This window comes from Tenrec ecaudatus, chromosome 6, assembly GCF_050624435.1.
Source record: "Tenrec ecaudatus isolate mTenEca1 chromosome 6, mTenEca1.hap1, whole genome shotgun sequence".
Classification (NCBI taxonomy): Eukaryota; Metazoa; Chordata; class Mammalia; order Afrosoricida; family Tenrecidae; genus Tenrec; species Tenrec ecaudatus.
In genome coordinates this window covers 95,342,148-95,364,824 of record NC_134535.1, presented here as the reverse complement: position 1 = coordinate 95,364,824, position 22,677 = coordinate 95,342,148, and the positions used below count along the sequence as shown (strand labels likewise).

The 22,677-nt window shown below is 37.7% G+C and overlaps 1 protein-coding gene across 1 annotated transcript in view; it reads left to right on the top strand.

Annotated features, from left to right (window-relative positions):
* The window catches only part of LRRK2 (leucine rich repeat kinase 2), a 174,484-nt gene that overhangs the window by 91,642 nt on the left and 60,165 nt on the right, over positions 1–22,677 (top strand). The window contains exons 29-39 of the mRNA XM_075551885.1: positions 3,047–3,276; positions 3,678–3,805; positions 4,946–5,164; positions 8,943–9,144; positions 10,104–10,192; positions 13,403–13,587; positions 14,839–14,993; positions 15,999–16,145; positions 16,289–16,480; positions 17,352–17,498; positions 22,479–22,579. Of these exons, the coding sequence (XP_075408000.1) occupies positions 3,047–3,276; positions 3,678–3,805; positions 4,946–5,164; positions 8,943–9,144; positions 10,104–10,192; positions 13,403–13,587; positions 14,839–14,993; positions 15,999–16,145; positions 16,289–16,480; positions 17,352–17,498; positions 22,479–22,579 (1,795 nt within the window). The remainder of the gene's footprint in view (positions 1–3,046; positions 3,277–3,677; positions 3,806–4,945; positions 5,165–8,942; positions 9,145–10,103; positions 10,193–13,402; positions 13,588–14,838; positions 14,994–15,998; positions 16,146–16,288; positions 16,481–17,351; positions 17,499–22,478; positions 22,580–22,677) is intronic.

Genomic DNA, 22,677 nt, shown 5'->3' with positions numbered 1-22,677 from the left:
TTATCAAACTACTACATGACTGTATTTCTTAATTTGTATAGGAAATTTTAGAACAGACAAAAATCTGGATAGATTAGAAGTGGTAATCAGCATTTGTTTATTAATGATGTTTTTGTGAATTTAATCTTAAGAATATATATATATATGACTCATTGATTTTCTTGTCTTTTGTGGCATAAAAAGAATTAAAGTTATGGGAAAATTAGTTATTTCTATAATGGCAGAGCTAAGATCTGACTTGTTGGATTTTATTTCTTAAAGTATTAAATAAATCAGAATAAGCAATTGTTTTGGGTCAGATTGCCATAAATGTTAGTTAGATTCTTATTTGTTATGAGAATGAATCAGTCAGTAGTCTCACAAATTCACTCATAATTTAATTTACTCCTCTAATCTTAAAATCCAAAATTTTAATATAGTTACAAGTTGTATCATTTTATGTCCATTATAAATTTGAATAACATTTAGAATCTATTGCTTTAAATTGGTTTTTGTTTGACCACTTATAGCAATTCTAATTTAAATTATTTTAATATTAAGATTGATAAAAAAGCAATGTATTTACATCTGATACTATTAGTTTATATATATTTATTTATAATATATCCAATGTGATTTTGCTACCCATATGCATCATATGTGAGGGAACTTCAAAAAGTTTGTGGAAAATAATTGAATTCAAAAATAACAGATTTTTCCACAAACATTTTTAAGTTCCTTTATATATGTGTACACATGATATATATGTACATCTTATATACTACATATGAATATATATACATACACACTTATGTAATATAGCAAATGTGATTTTATAGCAAAGCAGTACATATATGTATTATATCTTAGTTCCATGTTATATGAATTCTATAAAATTTTATAATGTAGAAAAATGTAGGGTTTTATTTGTACTATTTAAAGAAATATCTGTACATGTAATATGCTTTAATTAGTATTTCAAATATATTTGGCTATTTTGATTATTTCTAGTTATAGTGTAGCCTGTCCTTGGATTTGATTATCAACTACACTAAGCAGTCCTGGTGACAGGAGGTTCTGGATTGGGTTGCCAAGCACAAGCGGCTGTACAGGAGAAAGATGAGGCTTCACAATCCCATCAAGAGCTGCAGTCTTAGAAATGCCTCCGTGCAGCTTGTCTGTGTCCTGTAGGGGGGCTATGAGATGGAATCAGCCTGATGGCAGTGAGTGAGACCACCTCTAGCAAAATATATGCCTTAAAAGTGAAGTAAAAGCCTTGCACTTTGTTATATCAGCTACCCACTCTTGTGCACTATATTTTGATAAAAGTCTATTATTACGTCCCAGGAAGGGGCTGTACTATAGGTGATACAGTAATCAGAAGGGGTGGTCTAGGGACATACACGCAATAGGAAGAGGGATTGGGGGTATACATGTGACAAGATGAGCAGACCCTAGATTCAAGATGGTGGCCTAACCTTGGTCATCCTTGGGCGGGTTAGGAAACAGACAACTACTATCCTTATCAGAAGGGAGTGGGCCCTATTTGTTGTGGGATAAACAGTGGCAACTACTTGCTCTAGATGATTGATAGCTCTCAGGGGGAATAACCCATGACCTACTTCTGATGACCTCCAAGTATAGACATTCCCAAGCAGCTGTCTGGCATATATTTGGGGGAGACAGCTTGGGAGAAATCCTTCTGTATCCCACATGTATCTATATTTATAGGTTTAGTATTAACGTGGCCGAAGGACCTTGGGCCTCTACTCAAGCACTCCCTCAATGCATGAATACTTTCTTTTATTAAATTGGCACTCTGCGATGCTCACCCTCCCAACACAACTGCTGAAGACAAAGCAGGTGAACAAGTAAATGTGGTGAAGAAAGCTGATGGTGCCCCGCTATCAAAAGAGATAGCATCTGGGGTCTTAAAGGCTTGAAGATAAACAAGTGGCCATCTAGCTCAGAAGCAACAAAGCCCACATGGAAGAACACACCAGCCTGTGTGATCATGTGGTTCCGAAGGGATCAGATATCAGGCATCAAAGAACAAAAAATCATATCATTGGGTGCATACCTCCATGATACAATTGCGGAGGACAAACGGTTGCATAAGCAAATGTGGCAAAGAAAGCTGATGGTGCCCGGCTATCAAAAGCAATAGTGTCTGGGGTCTTAAAGACTTGAAGGTGAACAAGTGGCCATCTAGCTCAGAAGCAACAAAGCCCACATGGAAGAAGCACACCAGCCTGTGCGATCACGAGGTGTCAAAGGGATCAGGTATAAAGAATCATCCAAAAAAAAAAACTTACCATAGTGAATGAAGGGGGGAAGTGCAGAGTGGAGACCCAAAACCCATTTGTAAGTCACTGGAGATCCCCTCACAGAGGGGTCTAGAGGAGGAGATGAGTCGGTCAGGGTGCGATGTAGCACAGATGAAGAATAAAGCTTTCCTCCAGTTCCTAAATGCTTCCTTCCCCCACCCCCGCCCTCCCTCTATCATGATCTGAATTCTACCTTGCAGGACTGGATAGGGCAGAGGTTGTACACTGGTGCATATAGGAGCTGGAGGCACAGGGAATCCAGGATGGATGATACTTTCAGGACCAGGGCTGTGAGGGGCGATACTGGGAGGGTAGAGAGTGAGTGGGTTGGAAAGTGGGAACCGATTATAAGGATCTACATGTGACCTCCTCCCTGGGGGACAGACAACAGAAAAGGAGGTGAAGGGAGATGCCGGATAGGGCAAGATATGACAAAATAATAATTTATAAATTATCAAGGGCTCATGAGGGATGGGGGAGCGGGAAGGGAGGGGAAAAAAGAGGACTTGATGCAAAGGGTTTAAGTGGAGAGCAAATGCTTTGAAAATGATTAGGGCAAAGAATGTACAGATGTGCTTTATACAATTGATGTATGTATATGTATGGATTGTGATAAGAGTTGTATGAGTCCCTAATAAAATGTTTTTAAAATCTATTATTTTAAATATTAGGTATATAAGAATTCACCCGAATCTTAACGCAATGTAAAAAAGTACATTATTTTGTCTTTCAAATACCAGATTTCTTCAGCAACGGTTGAAAAAAGCTGTTCCTTATAACCGAATGAAACTTATGATTGTGGGGAACACTGAGAGTGGTAAAACCACTCTATTGCAGCAATTAATGAAAACCAAGAAATCGGATCTTGGAACGCAAAGTGCCACGGTTGGCATTGATGTAAAAGACTGGCCTCTGCCGATCAGGGGCAAAAGGAAAAAAGAACTCATTCTAAATGTATGGGACTTCGCAGGTATCTATTTTTCTAGAATCTTAAACTTAATTTTCCATTCTTTAGAATAGGGATTTCAAATGCGAGTGTTTCGATTAGAAGAGAGTACACAGGGCTGGTGGTCCCTATGGAAGTATTCCAAAGCCATTGACTTCTCCTTATATTTCCCGGGCCCCTAGAAGGAGAGGTGCAGGGAAAATGTTAGGAACCAGTAAATGGCAGTTTAAGTTAAGGAGGAGGTCGGTCACTGACACATACGCTGGAACCACTAGTAAAGACCCAAGTACAGCTTTTAAACATTGTCGTTCGCTTTTCTCTTCGTATGCTAAAGATTAACTAGTGTTACTTAACATCACACTTTTAAAAAGTCTTGCCTGGGGTGTGAAATGCATAAAGAAAAAAACTCTGCGATGTTTATCTAGGTCGTGAGAAATTCTACAGCACGCATCCCCACTTCATGACGCAGCGGGCGCTGTACCTTGCCGTCTATGACCTCAGCAAAGGACAGGCTGAAATCGAGGCCATGAAGCCTTGGCTCTTCAATATAAAGGTGATCTACTGTAGTTATTGGAAAACAGGAAGTCAGGTCATTGATTTTTTATTTGTTTGTAAGGTTATCGATTCAGAGCAATTAGTTACTTAAATAATCTCTCTAAATCATTCTGTAAAAAGAAGGAAGCATAATATTTTTCGACTTGGTAAATTTTCAGAGTAACTAGCTTGTGATAAAAATAGCAGGCTCCATACTTATGAGTATTGTAGATGCCTAACATCCCTTTAATATAAAATTACATTACACATATTTTAACCATTTAAAATCATATTGTTTCTTGAATGGAATATACACTTTCCTAATTTAAGATAAATCAAATAAAGAATAGCAATGCATTTATGACCACATAGCAATGTTTTTGGTGGCAATTTAGTACTAAGCCCTTTCAGACCTACACTTGTTAATGGTCCCAAATTAATATTCTTTTATATCTGAAATCTCTTCTCCTTCCTTCTAACTCGTTGCCTGTCAGTCATTTCTCTGCATGATATGACTTTTAAAATTGTGTGTTAAGGTTAAGACCAAGAGCTTGTGGTTCTTCTGTCCTGAAGATGATTTATGTCTTAACGGCTTGACATGTATTCTGCTTGTTTATGATTGTTCTATATATTTGGCATTTTAGAAAAACTTCTTTTATCTTTACTTAAGTATAGCCTCAAGAAGTAAGAGAATATTACAGTGTATTAGCATTTTTTGAGACGAAGGAAAAAAATAAATGTTTCTTTGATATGATTGTTAGTTTTATTAAGTGCTTCTTTTACTTAGAAATCAAAAGTATAATTATGGACTAAACTATTTTAAAGAATGGGAAATAAAATAAACCAGAACTAGATTGTTACTACAATTTATACCACCTGAACATGGTAGTAGTTGGGTTAATCAGAAGCAGCAGAGAAATGACTTTTAAAATTGTGAAAGCTTACATTTTTCTTAGGTCTCAGAAAGGATATTTGTATGTTGATTGAGTGGTTCTCATTTTCATCAATACTTAGGGATAATTGTTTTCTTGCTTTTCTTTAAGGCTCCCAATTTCTCATTTCTATTCAAGTGATTTTTTTTTTAGAAGCAAGTATCAACAGAAGTGTAAGCAGTCACAAATTCAGGACACACACGATGATTTTGTGTCTTTCCCTGTAGGCACGGGCTTCGACGTCCCCTGTCATTCTCGTTGGCACACACTTAGACATTTCTGATGAGAAGCAGCGCAAAGCCTGCATAGAGAAAATCACCAAGGAGCTCTTGAACAAGCGAGGGTTTCCTGCGATCCGAGATTACCACTTTGTGAACGCCACCGAGGAATCTGATGCTTTAGCAAAGCTCCGGAAAACTATTATAAACGAGAGCCTGAATTTCAAGGTAATGTGGTTTGTGCCCAATAGTTAGTCCAAACACCAAACTCGCTTCCTTTGAGTAAAAGCTGCAATCTGGGAAACCCACAGGGGTAGTTCTGCTCTGTCCTTTGGGTCGCTGTGAGTACAGGTTAGTATATGTAATTTATTAATTTGATGCTACGCGGCTACTTAGATAGGTCCGAAGTCTTGAGAAGATGGCGAGCATCTTAAAATCATGGGTGTTTCCCCATAGCTGCGTGCATTACAAAAGAACTTTCTCTTTTACTTATGTATACCATGCTGCACTTAACATTTGTACACATGGGATCAAAATTATAGCATCCTGAGGAGGTAGTATATTAGCGAATGTTTCTGATGCCCTTTCTCCTAACTTCTTGGAATGATGATGCAACAGTAGCACCCGGTGACTATTAGCCTACTGAATGGCATCTTTCTTGCATGAAGCTTTCCCTGCCATTTGTCTATCGATGCTTTTTGTTTATGCTTAATCTGTGCACTCCTCTGTGTGTTCTATGTGGACCCTAAGGCCTCCATCACCATATGTTTGCCTTCAATATTTATTGTGAGATATCTCCTTTATTCAGTTGCCCAACTCACCAGTTTGGATTTCAGCTATGTCCAAGCAATATCTTAATTTATTAGCACTATTTTATTTTAGAAAATTTTTTAAAGATTTCCAATGTATACTTTTGGTAAGTTCTTTTCTGATAAGCCAAATTTAAATATATAAAATTCATGAAACATAAATAATTTTCATGGAGAAAACGTGTTTGTAATTCAAGAAAAATATATTCTCAATATTTTACAGAGAACAATGTAAACTGTACTCCAAACTGCCCTGAATAGTTGAGTGTGATGAATGCAATGGTGGATTTCGTTAGCCTCTGCTGACTAAGCTTGTTAGCGCTAATGATCAAAATCATGGCTTTTAATGAGGGTCCTGTGTGGCCTGGGTAGTCCCAGCATAATTATTAATAGTGTCGCAGTACATTCTCAAAAGAATTCCAGTTCAGTTGGTGAATTATATGGTCACCCTGGGTATCCCTCCCTGTGCCAGTTAGCTTAGTTCTGTTCCTTTTCCACAGATCCAAAACTTAATGAACCGTTTACAAACATGTTGCTATTTGTGGTGCCCAAGGAAATAATTTGTATGTTTCAGTACACATCTACCACTGACACTAAAAGGTTTTGCTGACAGTGGGGCATTTTCTATGTGACAGTAGTAGCCTTTTCTACATGAGGAATGTAGACTTTTTTACTCCCTTCTAGGACATAATAAGTGAAAAATCAACCAAACACACAAATTCATATTCAAGTGAATGTTCTTTTTATCCGGGAAACGTTCTCCTGAGTCAATTGTCTCTGTATTTATAAAATTTTGTTGTTTGCATAGAATATTTTTGTAGCTTCTGTTTTTATCATGGCTGTCAGTGCATAGATCATATTTTCTTAAAAGCTCCTGAGAGGATAAGTTTGTTTAGAAAAAATGTGGATTTATTCATAGCAAAGTCTAAAAAATAATCAAACCAGGTTAGTACCTTTCTCAAATTACAAGTTATCACTAGCAATCGATAAGACCAGTTTTCCCCTGGCACTTGTAAATGAACTCTGAACGGAACTCCACTGAAGGAAGTCAAACGAATATCCTGAGAATCGGCAGGGTCACTCTCAGAAAGGCATATGGTACAGACCTTTCAGTGTGTTAGTTAGAACGTCGTTGAACTGCTTTATAGAATAGTAACTCTTTCAGAAGGTCTAGACGCAGTGCACCTGAATGGTTGGGATTTTTACAGCCAGAATTGCTGTAGTCTTTCTTCTCAAAGGTGCATACTTAAGACGGCACTGCCAAGTGTCTTGCCCTGCTGTACACAAAGTCACAATGAGTGGGCACTGACTGGGTGGCACCGAACAGCAAAAGATGTGCCCCCAACCTGTGTTCAAGGAATAGCCATTCATCAAGCAAAGCCTTTTTCCCCACCTTTTATTTGTTTTCCATCTTTTCCTTTTCAGTTAGTTATTCCTTCATCTTTCTCGGTCTCTCTTATTAGCAGTTTCTATGCCTATCCTTTAGAAAAAACACATTCTTTTCTGTTCTCTTTGTTTGGGTTGCTGGTGACGTGAAAACCAATCTGAAAGGAGAGAGAACATTAAACAGAATTCTAGGCTGACAGCGCTGCTACCAATATCGTTCTGCTCATTTGTCAGGCCAGGACCCTTTGCCAGCCCTGTGACCGAGCCCATACAGTCCATCTCTCCCACTGCTATTTGGGCTGCCTTCTGGGAGAAAGTGTGTTTAATGCAATATATAGGGCTCATCTTATGGGTTAAAACCAAACTTCAAACTGACACTTTATTTAACTTTAATCTATAAATGTTGAGATGAACCAACATCACAGTATAAGTTATTGGAATTATACTCATTTTCCAGGGCAAGAGAGGCATTGAAGCGATCTTTCAGGTGACAGTTTGGAGATAATAGTGTAGCAAGGGCTCCGGCTGCTGCCAGTGGGCTCCTGAGGGCTCTTCTCAGCTAAGGAAATAAAGACTGGATGATACATCCGTGATTAACGAATAAAATCCAAAATATTTGTTATAATAAATTTAAGAATGTAGTAGAAATTTTTGTCTTGCCAGGTAAAAAGATGGGTATAGAGATGGAGAGAGATTGCCCTCTGGCGGTCCTCAATGGCAGTTTAGATCCTGTTTTCTGGAGTTTATTTAATGGGAGAGAAATGACACTTCCTAATCCCTTTTTGCCCAGCCTCAGGAGCCCAAGGGAAGAGTCCTGCTCTAGCCCAGAGCATGGTCTTGACCATGGTGGGTGGGTTAGATCTACTTAAAATTAGTTTGTCAAGAGTGGACAGAAAAGTGGTGAGGAATTCGAAGAGAGATTTGTAATATGGACGCTGAAACCTTAAGTCCCTTCTTTCAAAGATATTGTTTTATACATGACTCAATTCATGGACAGTGGTTCAGTTCTGAGTGTAATAGACTAACGAGCATCATTTCCTCAGTCGTTGGTGCTGAGAGGACTTCCCCTTCCCAAGCTTCAAGCTCACAGAGCTTAACTCGCGTATGTGAGGTTCCACGCCTGACTCTAGGCTTCACTCTTGGTGAGCACATTTCAGCAATATGACTTTTTGCAAACAAGCACACCGTATAATGTTTATCCCAGGGTCTTCTGAGTGTTTTCCTATAATAAATAAGGTCAAAACCTCAAGTTTATTACATAAAAATTAATGCTTTCCAAAATACACAATCCTTCATACATGCTTGGCAACTTACTCTAATGTTGCCATAGTTTTCCCAGGTAGTTGGACAAATATGCCCAAGTAATTTTCCTAGATTTTTCTGAATTAGTATCCATGTCCAATCTTTTTTTAAAAAGATCATTTTATTAGCGCTCTTACAGCTCTTATAGCAATTGATACATCAGTTGCATCAAGCATATTTGTACACGTTGCCATCATCATTTTCTAAACATTTACTTTCTATTGAGCCCTTGATATCAGCTCCTCTTTAACCCTCCTTCCTCCACCCTCGTGGATCCTTGATAAATTATAAATTGTTATTATTTTCATATCTCATACTTTTCCATTTTATTCTCATCTTATTTCTTCATACATATAAAGAGCTTCACATTACAATTTTTTTTTACTTAAAAATGCCCTTCTGAATGATATGACCTATTCTGTAAAAGATATTAGCTTTGAGTTTATCAACCATCTGATTAGTGACTGAATAAAGTAGATTTTTACACTTTGTCCTTTGCAATTACATAGATCCGAGACCAGCCTGTTGTTGGGCAGCTGGTTCCAGACTGCTACGTAGAACTGGAGAAAATCATTTTATCAGAGCGTAAAAATGTGCCAATTGAATTTCCCGTAATTGACCAGAAACAATTGTTGCAACTCGTGAACAGCAGTCAGCTGCAGTTGGAGGAAAATGAGCTCCCTCATGCGGTTCACTTCCTAAACGAATCAGGTTTGTGTATTTGTTTCATGTTTTTCAAACCCCAGCTGTAGAAATTTATAAAAATGCATCTACACCTCATATAGAATTTACATTCTAAACTGAGTAGAATGTATATCACATTCTTTAATTGTCCAATGGGTTTTCATCGATGTTAAGTCATACAGCATTGAAGAAAGAACTTTTTTTTTTTTAACAACTCTTCTATGATCAGGAGCTTTTGAACAGGAGTAGGCTCTGTACGTCAGCTTGCTTCTTCAGGTGACATGGGGCCCGAGACAGAGAATCAACTAATTTAGTGAATGTGAAAGTGCATGCCATTTGGACACTGTAAGGGAAAGTATTCTTTGAGATCGTCCAGCTGAGCAGTTAGAGAACCGACGCTGGCCTGACACAAGGCAGCAAGTGAAAGGCAAATCCTGCTCTGTCTGATCCCACAAGTTGCCCGCTTGGTCTCCAGAAAACCGAACTTGGTGCCGTTGAGTCGATGCCACCTCCTATGGTCTAGTAAACAAGAAACATTGATTACAATCCTAACTGTGTATTTAACTAGTGTAACCTTACTAAACACGTGCCTGTTGATTTGTAATACTTAGAATAAGTATCTTTACATAGATTATATACTTTCCCCACCTTTCCTAGACCATTAACCTCCTGAGATATACTATGTTTCTTATCTGTACTTGATAATAGGTCTTTGTAGTATAGATTTAGCAAATAAAAAGAATACCATGAACTCCAATGTGTGTGAATACAATCTGTCTAAAATATACTCTCCATGATCATTTTGTATACTTAGTAATTCTGCTTTGTAATATGGGACATTAGAGCTTTGAAAATAAATAGTTCCAGGCTCTAGTCTCAGTGTGCTAAAGTGTTCTTGGGTATAAAATGAGGGGTGAGATTAGATTCTCTCTACAGAGCTTGGCGTGTTATAGAATCCTGTCTTCACTGATACCATTTTACTACAGGCGTTCTACTTCATTTTCAAGACCCAGCACTGCAACTCAGTGACTTGTATTTTGTGGAACCCAAGTGGCTTTGTAAAGTCATGGCACAGGTACGTGTCTATATTTGGGGGGCTGGGGTAATGATTGCAGAGTAGAATTTAGAACATTGAGGATCCAGAGTTCAGGCTCAGTGAGGGTAGAAATTATTACAAATATTAAAAATTTCACATAGAATGCTGTCTAAATATGAGTTTTATAGAAAAACGCGAAATATCTTGAAGTTCTCTTTCAGGCCTCGTTCAGTGAAGACAGATTTGTGGCACCAGTTTGTTCTAGGATGCTTTTCTAGATCCAGATACCTTTGGTTTGGTTGTTGGTACATTGAAGGAATGTTTTAAAAATTCTTCACCTACACACATACATGAAGAAAGTGGGGTTGATGTGTCTGTCAACCCTCTGTCTGACCTTATGGATGAGAGTTTTGAATGCTCACCGGGATGTGATTGGTTGAAGCTCTAAACACAATTTTTAAAACTTTGGATGGTGGTGGTTATGGCTGCCTTATCTTTATATTTCAAATAGAAAACAATTTTTTCTCTCAGTGAAAATCCATAATATATGAGATTACTTTGATTGGTTGTATAATTCAACTTTGTTTTTCATAGAAAGCCCCCAGAGCAGAACATCCTAACAGGGTTCCTCAGCCTTAGTGTGATTGGCATTTGGGGCCAGATAGCTGGGTGCTGTGCACTATCGGATGCTGCTCACCCTCTCGATGCTGGCAGCACCTGGCAGTTATGACAAGCAAAGTGATTCCAGTCAGTGACAAATGTCCCCTTGTGGAGGGAGAAAAGCATCACTCTGGAGAACCAGTGCCTTCAGCTTGATCAGGAACTGCATGGGCTGGGAGAGGACTCCAGCCTGTACTCTCACTAGCCCTTCCTTAGTTGTTGAAATGTAGCTGGTGGGTTTTACACTTTAAAGCCCTCTGAGCTCTAGAACAATTGTATCTTCTTACTTTGGAACTACCCCCCCCCCCCCGCTCATTTTGAGGCCCATGCGCTGGGCCTCTGTGCACAGTGCGTAAGTCAACACTGTCAAGTCATAATAAATTAGGTTTCCTCAGGTGGAAAAGGAAAAGGAAAGAAATTTCACTCCCAGTTACACTGGAATATAAATGAAATTCTCTCAAATCATGTTAATAAAGTGGTTAAGCTCTAGCTACGTGGGAAAAGGTAGCTCTTTGGGAAAAGAGCTCAGTTGGGGGTAAATTCTATGACCCAGAAACTGAGACCATACCCTAGCATTGTTGGGATGGAGAGTTAACTGTAATGTCGTAGATGTTGTGAAATTAGAATCTCATCCTTCTACACATATGGAAATAATGATTTCACTCAACTATTAACTGATAGGGCGAGTAGAATACGCTGGTCAAAATAAAAACTCTAGAATCAGCTTGCCTTGTGTTCAGATCCCCTCTGACCTCTTACTTGCAGCCTTCAGTGCACTTTAAAAACATTCCTTTCTTCATATGTCAGATCATGGCTGTAGCAATATTAGGATTATTAAGAGGATAAGGTTAGATGATATATGTAAAGCTAAGAAGGCCTTGCCTCTGGTTCACTGTTGAGTGAGCAAAATATTAGCTACTTCATACAGAGAACAACATGAGAATTTAAGGATCTCCTTTAGGAAATGCAAAAAAAATGTGTTTTTAAGTGGGGACACACTTAAATGATGTGAGCAAGTGTGTCAAGTGTGTCGAGTAAAAACAGGCATGGAGTGAAAGCTGCAACCAGTCAAAATTGATTTTGTAAATGCACTCTAATGATTTTTGCTGGTCTCAATGGAACCCTGTAACTCTGAGACACTAACCAAACTGTATCATCAAGAAAGATTACGTTACATTAAGAAGTGCTATGCTTTCATGCAAATTTGGAAACTTTTAAAGTTCCAAAAGTGCCCGTGGGTAATCTGAAGGTGAGAGTACCTTCTTCATTAGTGGTTTGCATCAGACTCCCCTGGGGAGTAGGTTTATTTATTTATTTTAAAGCAGATTTCTAAGCAGCCGGTATTATGATTGCACTATAATCCCTGATGATTCTGTGGGTGATTAAAAATAAAGCAGCATGGAATTTCTTGTCATTAGCATCAGTATACCATGAGCATGATAATTTAGGGGAAAATTAAATCAAGAATTTGAAAGCTCAAACTTATTTCCTAAAGGGTCAGTTAAAATGAATATAAATTTATTATTACTATAGAAAAGAAATAACATCTCTTTAGGCTATTAACTTGAAATATAATGACATTTTCAAGAGGCTCTAAAGAGAATGACATTTATAAATAACCAAGTAGAAACAAGAACCATGAATCAGACCCCCATCAGTAAAAATAAATGGGGCATCCACTTCCATGAGCCATCAAGGTCAGGGCAGGAATGCTTCCATGGTGTGAAGCACTACTGTGCCCACCTGCTCTCCATGTGCCCCATTGCTGTCGGGTCACTGTATTTATTAAGGAAGTTTCCATCAAGACATAGAGAAGTTCGCAAAACGAATGTAGCTCTATGATAAAAGAGCTATGAACGTGACATGTGGATCTAATTATGTAGATGGCCCATCGGAAGGCTTGCATGGCAATTTAATCTTGATTAAACAATACATGTGAGAAATATGGAAGCTTTTGGATAATCCTTTCCTTGAATAAAAGCATAAATATAAATTGCTAGGTTGATGGCATGTTGAAGGTCTTTTACAAGTGAAATCACTGAGATGAAGTTTCTATATTTTATTGCTATTTAACAAGTCACTCAAAAATGTAGCTGGCACACTGGCCAACAAGGTAGCCACTTATGGATATCGCTTAGCTCTCCCAAATCTGTGAATTGCCGGGATTCGCTGCGTGGTTCGGTTCTACTTAGTGTTGGCTAGGATTAGTCAGTTAGCTCAGTTCACGGGAATTGGGGTGGCAGGCCCCAGACCACTACACGCACACTTCTAGTGTCTTAATGTTTCTCTGTGTGGCATCCCATGGCCACCTTCAGCTCCCTTGAGCTCCCGGATAGTGGTCTTTATAGAAGCGGAAAGAAAAGGCTTTCTGCCCTGTAAAGAATAACAGTCTTTGAAACCTACAGGGCCGTTCTGCTCTGTCCTATGCGGTCACCATGCATTGGAATTGACAATGTCGGTAAATTGAGTTTGCATTCAGCAACACTGAAACTTTTCTGATTATTTTCATTGGCCAAAGACACATTAAATACTTTAATTCCTTAGCTCCACAGAATTAAATTCTAGTAATACGTGTTTGAATCTTGTCAGATTTTGACAGTGAAAGTGGAAGGCTATCCTAAACACCCTAAAGGAATTATAGCGCGCAGAGATGTGGAAAAATTCCTTTCAAAGAAGAGATTCCCCAAGAACTACACGTCACAGTACTTCAAACTCCTAGAAAAATTCCAGATTGCCTTGCCAATAGGAGAAGAATACTTACTGGTTCCAAGCAGGTAATTAAAATCATAATTATAAAATTAATCATGTATTCCTTTAATCATCAGAATAACTGGTCTATAAAACATATATTAAATGAGTTTGATATATTGCTTTATATCAGTTTTTTATTGAATACTAGCATTTGCTTTTAATAAAAACACCACATTTGATACTTTAACAATGCAGTTAATGATATTTAAAATATCACAATATAGTTAAAGAGGTTAATGCAAAGGAGTCAAGTGGAAAACAACACTGGCTTATTTTATGCATACTATTACTATTTAAGTCAAGGTTGCAGACATTATTTGATAAATAATTCTCTTCACTATTTCTTTTGAAAGATGAACAGTGGAGATGATTTTACATCTGTACATTCATGTGTATGTAGCGACATACACATACATGTATGAGGGGGCTTTAGAAAGTTTGTGGGAAAGTTCTATTATCTCTCAAAGGCATTTTCCAAAACTTTTTAAAGCCCTTCTGGGGTTGCCAGGATGGCAGTGAGTTTGGCATGAAGGCGTAGACTTCTCGGCCGTGAGTAAGGGTTTCTTTATTACAGAATCTGATAGACTCTGAAATGATTGTGGCAGATACTGGTCCGAGGACAGCGACATCACAGTAGAGGTCTAAAGTCTCACCTTGACTTGTAGAAATATTTCATGTTGTTTTTAAGCATCTGAGGAGCCGAGGTGTTGCAGGGGTTTAAGTACTCAAGTGCGATTCAGAAGTCTGGCCGTGGGAACCTACCAGCCGCTCCATGAAGGAGAGGTGGCAGTCTGCTTCTGTAAAGATTGACAGCTGTGTACACTCTATAGGACAGTTCTGGTCTGTTCTATAGGGTTGCTTTGAGCTGGAATCAACTCAATAGCAAAGGGGTTGACTTTTTGCTTATAAGCATATGGGAATTGTTTTCATTGTAATTAGGAACAATTATACAGGAGAATGGATGATATAAAAATAGATACACTTTTCTTAAGATATGTATTTTCTAGTTTTATATAATGTTCTAAATATGTACCTATACATCAGTAATTATAATAGTATATATATATTAGTGTACATAGAATGACTTTAAAAATCTACCCAATATTCCCTTTGTGTGAGATATTTCACTTGGTTAAATTACTACTGCATCTTTTATGTATGGTGTGTAGAAAAAATTATAAAAAGGATAATTGCTTAGCAAATTTATCTTCAATTTACTGATGGTGTTTGTTGTGTTATAAAAGCCTTATCATGATGGTGTATTTTCCCTTCAGTTTATCAGATCACAGGCCTGTGATAGAGCTGCCCCACTCGGAAAACTCAGAAATTATTATCCGACTCTATGAAATGCCTTACTTTCCAATGGGATTTTGGTCAAGGTTAATCAGTAGATTACTTGAAATTTCACCTTACATGCTTTCAGGAAGAGGTATGTATTTAGTGCAAACAGTATTAGAGAGATTCAGAAAAAGCATATTACTCACAGTCAATAATAGGCCATTTCCCAAAGTTTACTTGTTAACTAAGAAGTCAAAAATCAGAAAATACGACAGTATGAACTCAGAATGGCCAGATACAAGGAAGAAAAATGGTCAGATTTTCACTCAAAGCCTATTTGTTCATTTTGTCCAGAGTTCTAATTATGAGTATTTTGCTTTCAAGTATGAATACCTTACTTTCCATATGAGAGAAAACTAGGAGCAACAATTTTAAAAGATGGAAATTGCTAGACTCAATGTATACTAGAGTCACGCAACCCAAAGAAAATAAATCAAACAAATAAAAACAAGAAATAGCTGCTGTATAATCAAAGCAGTGAGCGAAAGTTTGTGAGATTTTGTTTGTCTTGCCTTGTTTTCTTAAAAGACATATAAATTCAATAAATGTAATAGGCCCCAGGCATCCAAGGAACACAGTGCAGTGACTACAATCTGCTGTATAATCAATCCCTGAGAGGTTTACACGGAAAGGAACAGAGTGTTTAGAACACTAACTCTTCCGTCTTGAAGAATGAGGTGTTTTAGTACCCCAAAAGGAGAATACTTGAAAATTATTTATCTTTATGCAGAATACTGTCTTCTGAAATAAATCTTATCTATGGGCCCTACGAAGTAGGTAGTTATACTACATTAAAACGGTTGGACTGACCATCAATATCTTTTCCAGTTCTATGAAATCTTATGAATTTCTTCCTTCCTCTTCTAAGCATGTTCAGTTACTTTACATCTGGAGACCGAAATGTACCTTAAGTATTTGTTTTGTTGAAAAAGTAAAGATAAAATATTTAATAGATTTAGTAAATATGAGTGAGGACTTTGGTTCAAAATGAACTCACCTGCATGCATGCCACTTGTGTGCACAACATTTCCCCCTTTAATATATGAAATAGGTAATAATTAACAGATTCACTTGGGTTCTTTTCAACTTCCTTCAGAAAGAGTTCTTCGGCCAAACAGACTGTACTGGCGACAAGGTATCTACCTGAATTGGTCTCCTGAAGCATATTGCTTGGTAGGATCTGAAGTCTTAGACCATCGCACAGAAAGCTTCTTAAAGATCACCGTTCCTTCTGGTAGAAAAGGTAAGAAAATGAATCCAAAATATTCAATTGCACCACAAATGAATTAAAAACATTTATTTTAATTTTGCAGCCCCTGTTTTCCCATCTGTTTAACAGTTTATACATAGATAAGGAGTTGATGATTTCTTATTTGGATTATGTAGGATGTATTCTTTTGGGCCAAGTTGTCGATCATATCGATTCTCTCATGGAAGAATGGTTTCCTGGGCTATTGGAAATTGATATTTGTGGTGAAGGAGAAACTCTGCTGAAGAAATGGGCATTGTATAGTTTTAATGATGGTGAAGAACATCAAAAAATATTACTTGATGATTTGATGAAGAAAGCAGAAGAAGGTATGTGCTGATTCTAAACTAATACTTTTTAATGCTTTTTAAATGATCTTGCTGTACTTGTGAACCAAATTTTGCAATAAATGCAAAATTAACCTTGGTTGTAATAGATGAAAGTTAATGAACTCCATTGTAGTGCCAGTTCAAAAAAATAGATTATGCTTATTACCAATAAAACATCGAGATTGTATGTTCCTGATTCAGAAAAAAATATGTTGAGGGAAGGTCTGAGTACTGTCTCTGTGAGCACCCCCCCTCATCTGCAACATGGAATACTGAGTCTACTTCATAAAAGTGTTGCCACCATCAAAATAGGCACTGCTTTGAAGGCATTTACCAACATGCCTGTTGAACAGCAATTAATGCCACCGACTTGATTGTGACTCCCAGCAGTCTGATAGGACAGAGCAGGACTGCCCTGTGGGTTTGCAGAGATTGTAAATTTCATGGCAGTGGATTGCCTCAACTTTTCTTGGTGGAGTGACTTGAGGGCTCACACCTCCAACCTTGTGACTAGTAACCCGGCACTTACCCACTGTGCCATCAGGACTCCTTTTGATACCACGAGGACTCCATCAGTGTGGCAGAAGGAGAGCATGGTCACCTTGCTTCTCAGCAATTTGTCAGGTAGTATAAGGTAGTTCTGATAGCGCGAGACCTGGCATTTTAAGTAAATAGATCAGTAAATATTCTAAATGGATGTTGAATGAATCTTTTGAAAGTCTCGAAAGAAAAATAGAAAGGATCCATAATAAAACCTAAGCAAATTATAAGAAAGGATAGCATATGTGATTGCTTTAGCAAATTAAAAACATGAATTGATTTATACAATGAAAAGTTTTGTCTTCATTTTAATTTTCTATCATCTTCTCAGGAGACCTCCTAATAAATCCCGATGAACCAAGGCTCACTATTCCAATATCGCAGATTGCTCCTGACTTGATTTTGGCTGATCTGCCTAGAAATATTATGTTAAATAGTGATGAACTGGAATTTGAACAAGCTCCGGAGTTTCTCTTAGGTAACCATTTTTGTTGGTTGGAGAATAAAAATTAGGACACAGTGAAATCTGTCCATTTTTTTCTTATAATTTAAAAAATAGTCAAATATGATTAGATCCTGCTGGGTGTTGAATTAATTAATATGGCCACAGATAGATTTTATATCTCCCATCAAATCACTGGATAGGGATCTACACATGCGAGGTGCTTGTGGCCCTCCCCAAAGGAATTGAATATTGAATACTTAATAATGTAATTAAGATGGGTGGAACCCTTGTGAGGGATGGGACCATGCAAATGAAGTGTATGCAATACTGACATTGGGATTGGTTAGTTTGCCATTCTGCTAGGCTTCAAATGAATCATCCCAGAGTGGGAAAGGGGGATTTCATCACCATCAAGGGGGATGAGCTATGAATAGGGCACACATTTTGGACCTGTGATCCCTGTGCTGAAGATCTTCCAATCCAGGAGACAGAGAGTTTTGACACCCGAGATTGTGAGGAAGGAATGGTGGAAACTGCAGCAATATAGGCAGTAGAACCAAGAGACTAGCAGGAGACAGAGCAGTGGGCTTCCACATCCACAGGCCTAAAAAACTGAGTGTCTCAGGTAGGAGGCTTTCTGGTAGACCAGCGTGCCTAAACGCACTCGTCGGGGTGGGGCTAGGTCTGCTAGAGTAGAGTCCTTTGGGCAGAAGATTACTGACAAAGTGGGCTTACTGTGGAAACTTAATCAGCAAAACTCCAAGAAGTTTAAATACTTGCCTGGACCAGGACAGAGCCCAAGGGGCCATGGGGCCATAAGCCAAGGAACAGTGAGATATGTGTTTGCAGGCAAGTATGAGAGGAGGCCATCCTGAATAAAGAATTACACCCTGAGCATTCTTGAGCCTGAACTGTAACCTGTTACTTCCCTAAAGATCTCATCATTGTACTGTCTGTGAGCTCGGTGCGGACATCGCCCTTGTAATCATTAGCGTAAGCAGAGGAGTAGGACGTGCTATGGTGGGCGAGTTGATGTCAGAATTGTGAGAAGGTTAGGAGTGGAGCCATGTCTGATCTGTGTCTCGTAGGAATCCGTTTCCATGGTAGTGGAGGTCAGATATTACTCCCACACCATTTTTACAGATTCCTTTTCTTACAGATTCTCAGGGTATTCATTTATAATGTTTTTCCTGTTGAAATGATATCTTTTACAATGATATCATGTTATGCATTTGGAATTGCTTTCATAGATTTATGTAGACTAGGGGTGAGATGAAAGGAGACAATTATGGAAGCACAAATATTTCTAAAATATGGCCTTGCATTCACTGTAATTGCCAGGGATAAGGGAAGCGAATAAGGAGAATTTCCATTAAATTAGTGAAGCATCCATTTCAGCTTCAAACAGTGTAAGCAAAGTGCTTCCCCAAAGTGGGGCTTGGTGCATTTTCATAGCAGTGGTTTTCTTACTCAGTATGATCCTGCTAAATTCTCATTAGAAAAATCTTTAAACTTTAGTTTTCTTGACAGTAGCAACTTGGAAGATTATATAGAAAATGTAGTGGGGAGTGAGTTTCTGTTAATTGAGTCGGGATAGTTTAAATAAGAAAGGTGAAAATGGCTCTACAACTTAAAAAATGTAATCAATGTTCCTGAATTAAATATGTAGGAATTCTTGGATTGGTGTATGTTCTCTTGAGTACATTCTCAACAACAGCAAAAATAAAATAAAATAAATGATTAAATATTAATTTGCCATTTTTAAAAACCCCAGAAAGTTTAAACTGGGACCATACTTAAGTTCTGAACATTCTAGTGGACTAATTTAATGTAAACTGTTCAAGAAGATGCTGGCTTTATTTTTTGTGGAATTTATTGTTGTGCTTGTTTACATTTAATTTTAAATAATTTGCCATGGAGAGAAACCCTAGAATCTGTCGATATGAGAAAAGCATCATTATCTAAAATATACAGAATTTGGAAATTGGCATATAAATATAAATCATTTCTTTGTAACTTTATTCATCATGCTGATTGGCAATTCTGCAATGAATTTAAATGTTCTGGGACTCTGGAAGTAAATATGTTGTTAATATTGGAGTTACGCAAAATGTTGAGTTGTCAAAACTGAATCTTAGATCATACCAAATACCAAATTAGTGATTCAAATGATACAGAAAAATATCAGAGATCATGTATCCTTCTCTACAGCAGTCCAAAACCATCAGACACAGTTTCCACAAATACCCCCTTTTCTATATTTAGATGTGCTTCAGATAGACATGTTCCTAATAAATACATACACAAATGCTTTGAAATTATCCATGTTTATATTATTCCATTAAATATACAGATAGGAAAATGTTTATGTAATTATTTTTCATCCTATAGACTCATGTCCCAGAAATCCATCTTTATTTACAAGAAGCAAAATTTAGAACAGGGCTTCTCCACCTCAGAACCATTGCCATTTTGGGCTAGGTAGTGTTTTATTGTTGGTTTTGAAGAGGTTGTCCTATGTATTGTTGGATGCTACCCATGATCTCAGTAGACGGTGGTAGTGGATCCTTCTTCAAGTGTCTCCAGACATTCTCGAATTCTCCGAGGCTGCAGATTAGGCCATGTCCTCAGTCAAGAACCACTGATGTGGGCAGCCCAAAGATACCCTTGTACATTCAAAGATTTCCCCAGTGTCTCCATGCTAGACAGACCTGGTAGAACTCATGCATGGCCCTAATGCACTTCCTTATAGAAAATAATTGAATTGCAGGTTTTCTGTTAACCCATTCCTTCTTAAATAATAGCAACTACTATGTGGTGACTGACATGACACAATTTAATAGCGTTGTGGATTTTAGTACACTTTTTTGTAAATATGTTTTCTAAAAGAGATACCTGGGGGACTTTTGTGTTCAAGGGTTGTAGGGTACATTGCCTCTTTGAGGGACCCTTTTTGTAGAGAGCCACACTAGAGAGACATCTCAAAGATATAATTGCATGGGGTGAGGGAGGTTTCTTGCCTTCAATTTGCTTTCCTACTGGGGTGTCACAAATACAGTGTTAAAACTTTTTCTGCTTCAGTGTACCTGGAGTATATGGATGTTTATACTCTTTGCCAGTGATTCTCAAAGATAGAAATCTTTACTTCTCCCACATGAAATTCTGATATGTCTCCTTAGATCATGTGTCTCCCTTTTACTCCATTAAACATTTCCTTTAGTGTAGATTGCTGTCTGGATTGAAAGGAACCAGACAAGATGCATCTATACTTTAAGTTCTTATCTCTTCTCCCAACTGTCCCCATTCCTCTTCCACATGCTTTCTTCCTCTTTTCTCTCTCCTGTAATTCACTCCTCTAGCTGATTCTAGTGCTTAGCCACGCTGTGGCTTCATCCTTCCCTCAGACTGTTGATGTTGGTAGCATTAATGAACCGGTTTAAAAGTTGAGTCTTTATGGAGTGTTGAAGGGATAGGAACATTTTTAACATGTTTACAATCCAGTAGGAGGTAAAAGACATGTATTAAAATGAGTGATTTACTTTTTATTTTTTTAATATGTTTCCAAGCATAAAATAATATAAGCATTTATATGTCTATTATAGAAACTAAAATGTAGTTATTTTGACAGGTGCAAAATTGATTAAAATTAAAAATAAAGAGATGTGCAGTTTCACCATTTAGAGATAATAAGTCTATTAGTGTATCTTTCCTTCCATTTGTGTGTATGTTAATTCAAATCTATATTGTGAGTTACAAGTTTCATAATGTGGTACAAATAAGGATTTACAGTTTATCAGTAAAGAGCAACATTCCATGGAAGTGGTCATGGTGGTTAGTTTCTAGGAGGAGGTACTGGAGAGGCTGAGCTCTATTGTCTATATCTTGATAAACATGAAGGTTGAGAGGAAGGCATAATAGCAGAATCTACAAAGCATACGTGTATTTAGCAAATTTTGCTCTTTAGTTTGATTAGAACTGCTTATTACTATCACCCGGAGAGTTAAAAGAGGACAACAAACCCCTATCTAGTCCCTCCTGGAACGAGTTAAATCAGAATATTTGATGGGACATTATTCATTTTTAAAAAGCCGTCATGAAATGTGCAGCCAGGACTGGGAAGAAATCTACCAGAACAGAGCCTAGAAATCCAGAAGCAGAAAAAGACTGAGAACAAGAAAGAGGATTTGGGACCACATTATAATTAGGAGACAGCATTTGAATTTCATTTATTAGGCAACTAGAATAAATTGTTTTTGAGTCAGAAAGAGGGACACCGTCAAAATGAAATTACAGTGAAATTAATTTGACAGGAAAATCCAGGTTGAACTGCAGTTAATGAACTTGAGTCCTCCATAGTTTAGACAAAGGGAATAAAGGAACCCAAATCTATCCTATTTTCTCAGAGATAAAGAAGAAGACATGGGTGTAAGTGAGGAAGCAGCCACCCTCTGCTACTGAGTTGATTTCCACTTATATCAACCCACTTAATTGTGGGAGTGGGTTTGGCGAAGCGAGTTAATGCTAATTATTGGGTTTCAAGCCCACAGTGAGAGAAAAAAAGTTTTGTATTTACAAGATATTTGGAAGTTGGGAGTAAGATTTGGTTTGGAGAAAAATTGGTGAATGTGACTCTTGATGGATTGTTATTATAATTTGGAAGAACTGCTAATGGAAAACTGCAACACATGTTGTAAATATAGAGTCTAGGCGACACCTTGGGCTTTGAACAGGTAAGAGTTTTCTGCCTATAGGCAGAGATGAAGTTCTGAGGGTAGATGACATTACGGAGGGGCGAGTGGATAGAATGTAGACTGGGGGGCTAGAGACAAAACGTTTAGATATATCTTAGTTCATGGAATAGATAAAGGAGAGCCAGAATTAGAGAGATTAGACTCAATGAAGCTACTAGTTCAGAACCATCCTCAGCAGTTACAGCATATTTATGTACATTTAGTTTATCTGCTTGAGCAGATTCATCTAAGTGCTTTGTGCCTCGTTTTTTTCCCACAAAAGGTGATGGGAGTTTTGGATCAGTTTATCGAGCTGAGTATGGAGGAGACGAAGTGGCTGTGAAGATTTTTAATAAACATACATCGCTTAGGCTGCTGAGACAAGTAAGAACTTGAATGACTGTTATTCGAAACCATACACTGTTATCTCCTGGGAGTCTTGTTTGGCGTGAAACTGTAAAAATGCAAATTGCGGACCATAT